The sequence below is a fragment of the Sinocyclocheilus rhinocerous genome, unplaced genomic scaffold (genome assembly GCF_001515625.1).
Source record: "Sinocyclocheilus rhinocerous isolate Xijiao unplaced genomic scaffold, SAMN03320098_v1.1 scaffold69, whole genome shotgun sequence".
NCBI classification, from domain to species: domain Eukaryota; kingdom Metazoa; phylum Chordata; class Actinopteri; order Cypriniformes; family Cyprinidae; genus Sinocyclocheilus; species Sinocyclocheilus rhinocerous.
In genome coordinates, this window is record NW_015667272.1 from 291,969 (window position 1) to 296,691 (window position 4,723).

Here is a 4,723-nt window from a genome sequence, read left to right on the forward strand (position 1 = left end):
CCTGAGTTTAGCCCACGGAGGGCTCCTGTCCCCGAGTTTAGCCCAGAAAGGGCTCCAGTCCTCGAGTCTAGCCCAGAGAGGGCTCCAGTCCCCGAGTTTAGCCTAGAGAGGGTCCCAGTCCCCCCATGGCTCCCCGAGCTCTTTGTTCCACCATGGCCTCCTGAACTCTCTGCTCCGCCATGGCCTCCTAGTATGCCTGCTCCGCCGTGGCCTCCTAGTCTGCCTGCTCCACCATGGCCTCCTAGTCTGCCTGCTCCGCCATGGCTTCCTAGTCTGCCTGCTCCGCCATGGCTTCCTAGTCTGCCGTTAAATTAATTAATTAGTTATGAAAAAATAAAATATTTTAACGCAGTTAACGCACAGGCCCCGCCCCCAGACCTGTACGTCATCTTGCATTTCATACAGATGACTGTTGACAAATATGATGCAGGGCAACATCTCCATAAATACAGTTATGCCCTAAAAATCAAGATATTGGGACAAAAATGCCTCTGTGTGAGTTTTTGTCTCATATTTATATCATATGATAAGCGATATCACACGAGCAGCGAGGGCGATATCACACAAGTGCTGTTTTTGTCACGAAGAACACGAGTGCAAATGTGATTTTATACAACATTTCAGTAAATAAGAAGTTAAAGGGCACCTATTATGCCCCTTTTTACAAGATGTAATATTGGTCTTGGGTGTCCCCAGAATGTGTCTGTGAAGTTTTATCCCAAAATACCCAACAGATCATTTATTATAACAGCTGGAAAATGTCATTTTTGGGGTGTGTTTAAAAAAAGAGCTGTTTTGGAGCGTATCTCTTTAAATGCAAATGAGCTGCATATTCCCACCCCGTCTCCAGAAGAGGGCGTCTTGTATACATCTCTGCATTGCATACATATACCTAGAAACAGCTGGTAGAAGCAACATAACTGAGAGCGAGAGAACCGGTGTTTAGCCGTACATATGGGAAGCCAAATGTACTGAAAGTGGGACAAAACAGTGCGATGTAACAGAGCTCACGCCGCGCTGACCTGTCATCGGCGCGGATCAATTGACCGAGCCACGCGACCGCGCTACTGAACGAATCTCGCGCTACGAACGGCGCCATCTCACAATCGCAGCACAGATCAGTAAAAAAATACTTAATGTACGCAAATACGTTTAAAACGCTAAGCACTATAACGACATGACATTCACAAAAGAGTCTGGAGTGATACACGTATTTAGGTAGATTTTGAGGCACATTACCTTGAAAAATTAAAATGAAAGTAATCCACAGCGTCCTCAGCAGCTCAGATGTTGGGAGAAAATTAAGACTCTTATGTTCAGTCTTACATCCAAACACAGAGCATTGGGATTGCTTGCGAGACATTGTTGACTTTACAGCTGCTCGAGCACGGAGAAAATGGAGAACAGCATACAACCGCTGAAGGCGGAAACTATAGCAATGCAGAGTTGTCAATCAACCCCCGTGGCCCAGCCTTATGCAATGTGACGTCACACTGCATGAGAATCAAAACGGCAGGCCTAGTGAGACTGACTTGGTTTAAAGGGGATTAAAAAATGAGGAGTGGGTGGATTTTTATCATTGTAGGGTGGTTGTGTTCACACACTGCCAACACACATATACGTCCAAACACCATGTAAAAGTGGATTTTGCATAATAGGTTAATATTGTGCTATATTTTAAACACAATTTTGTGTGTTTTTGTTCAATTTTGCCAACAAAAATATTGCCTAAAAGCCACAGCAGAATTGTTGTGCGTCTCTGAGCAACACAGCGGTGTTTAGTTTCTGAATGAATCCAATTTGAACGAATCGTGTGAACCAATGATTCAGTAGCCCATTAGGGGCTTTCGCATCACGTAGTTCTAGGAACTAGCCAGCAGGGGGGTTCCTAGAGAACCAATTTCTCTCTCGGGCCGTTTTCCTGGTTGCATTCGCACCGGCAGCAGGAACTTTGAAGCGGCCAACAGAGAAGTCTTTATGCACGGCATTTACATACGTCAACAACCGGTGAATGGAGGATGCCATGATCGGAGCTATTATGTATATTATTATACATAATAAATATAATAAACAACAAAATGTTCATTTCTGGGTGAACTAATCCTTTAATGCAAAAATCTTAACACAAAACTTGACAATCATCAATATTTTTTCCTTAAGATAAAACAGAAATGACAAAAAAGCTTTTGCTAATGTCCAATACTTTCAACTGAATGTTGTTTTGATATGTTGTGATTGAGTGTTGTTGTTTGCCTGCAGTCACGGAGATGCTGGTAAATGTGTTGAGCATCTGTTCTGATGATGAGCTGATAAATGATGGAGACGAGATCTTTGACGGTGAGACATCTTCACTCGTTTGCTCCACAGTGTCCTTTATATTGCATGTAGAAGATGAATGTAATTTATGAGTTCCCCAGCATGAAACATGATTATGATTTCTCGACAGAAAGGGCCTTTTCTTTGACGTCAGGTACATCCTGAATTATGACTCATTGTTCTTTCAGTATATTTCCTGTTAAGTAGCACTCTTGTGATACTGTGCTTGTAATAGCCCTTAAGTTTGTCCTAGTACTTGACTTTGCTAGCCGCTAACGTAACTACTGTACCAGTATTGGGGAGACTAGTTTAAAACCAAAGTTTTTCAAGCTACAAGCTACTTATCATTTAAAGAAATGTAAACTACAACTACAAGCTGTAGTTATTCTTTAGCAATATTGTTTAGTTTAACAGAAGCAGTATTTTTCTGACTCAAAAAACAGTGAGGGTTTTGTGTGAATGAATCCAATTCATGCTAAACACTTTATACAGTGTAACAATGTGAGTGAAAAAGTAGCTTGTAAAAAAATACTTTGAAAAAATAGTTAGTAGTGTCGCTTCTTTAGGTTAGTTGCTCCCAAAACTGCCGCCAACACAATACACATAATTTCTGTAAGAATATAAAAGTTTCTGGGGGTTTTTAGCCTCTGGTTATACTGAGACTGCTTGATTTTTTCTTTCCGCCCACAGCCAATGCAGCAGCTGCCCGAAAAGAGGTGATTAGGAACAAGATCCGTGCCATTGGGAAGATGGCCAAGATGTTCTCCGTGCTCAGGTACAAATGGAGTCATTCAGTCTGCGGTCAGCTGGGTCACATGCTTATGAGACCACTTTGCTTATCAGGTAGATAGATAGAGGAGAGGCTTCTTAAAATCAAGATATGGCTGATATTCAGTGCAACACAAAACTTTGATGCAAGAAACTATTTTAAAGGTACAGAAGGTATTTTAAAGAGAGTATTTCAAAAGGAATAGCATGGAATTCTGGGCTCTCTATTGACACTGTGGTTGTAACATAAAATTGCAAGTTTTATGTGGAGAGTATCTTTGGGAGACGTCTTTCCTAAAATATAAGGGTAGCGTTTTTTTTTTTTGCTATATATAGTCATTTATACTATGTGAGAAAACCAGTAAAAGTTAGATTATTAAGAAAACATTCATTAAAGGGATAGTTCATCCAAAAATTCTGTCATTAATTACTCACCCTCATGTCGTTCCAAAGCCGTAAGACCTTCGTTCATCTTCAGAACACAAATGAAGATATTTTTGATGAAATCTGAGAGCTTTCTGACCATCGTTAAAATAGTCCATGTGACATCAGTGGTTCAACCTTAATTTTATGAAGCTACAAGAATACAGTTGGCACGCGTTCACAAGAGTACTCTCGTGAACATGCATCGAAGACTGACATGGAGAAGCAGAAATTGTAGAATAAAGTTGTTATTTTTGTTTTCTTTGTGCACAAAAAGTATTCTTGCATAAAATTACAGTTGAACCGCTGATGTCATATGGACTATTTTAACAATGTCCTTACTACCTTTCTGGGCCTTGAACGTGTCAGTTCCATTGCTGTATATGCAGGGTTAGAAAGCTCTCGGATTTCATCAAAAATGTGTGTTCCGAAGATAAACAAAGCTCTTACGGGATTGAAACAACATGAGGGTGAGTAATTAATGACAGAATTGTCATTTTTGGGTGAACTATCCCTTTAAATTACCAATGTACTAAAGCCAAATATGAGCACGTATATATTTATTATTATTTTTCTTTCTTTTTTCTTTATATCATGTTTTTTGTCCAGCCTTTGGAATGCAGAATGAGTCTCTAATAATGTAAATTTCAGTAAATATTACCTTTTTCTCCGAAATTTTCGACAGACCCCAGTTTTTTACATTTTTTTTAATGTACTAAATATAAAGTTTGTATAACTCGAGACATTTTCATATGTACTCTACCATGCAAAATTTTGGAGTCTTTAAGTCATTAAAGGGGTCATATGATGCTGCTAAAAAGAACAGTATTTTGTGTATTTGGTGTAATGAAATGTGTTTATGCGGTTTAAGGTTAAAAAAACACATTATTTTCCACATACTGTACATTATTGTTTCTCCTCTATGCCCCGCCTTTCTGAAACGCGTCGATTTTTACAAAGCTCATCAGTCTGAAAAAGCGAGGTGTGCTCTGATTGGCCAGCTACCCATTGCGTTATGATTGGCCGAATACCTCAAGCCGTGAGACAGAAATGTTACGCCCCTTACCATACTGTGATGCCATGTGTGCGCCGGTGATGCGCATGCGCCTGTGATGCGCGACGAGACAAAACCAGTAAAACCCATTATAAACGAGGCATTCATGGCATCCAGTGGGGACATAATTATGGATTATAATGACTTATACTGTATTTTTAC

General features: G+C 40.0%; 1 protein-coding gene across 2 annotated transcripts in view; it reads left to right on the top strand.

Annotated features, from left to right (window-relative positions):
• Positions 1–4,723, top strand: part of LOC107733504 (serine/threonine-protein phosphatase 2B catalytic subunit alpha isoform-like) — a 57,047-nt gene that overhangs the window by 46,086 nt on the left and 6,238 nt on the right. For both annotated transcript variants that reach the window (XM_016545148.1, XM_016545149.1), the window contains exons 10-11: positions 2,260–2,337; positions 3,007–3,091. In XM_016545148.1, the coding sequence (XP_016400634.1) occupies positions 2,260–2,337; positions 3,007–3,091 (163 nt within the window). The remainder of the gene's footprint in view (positions 1–2,259; positions 2,338–3,006; positions 3,092–4,723) is intronic.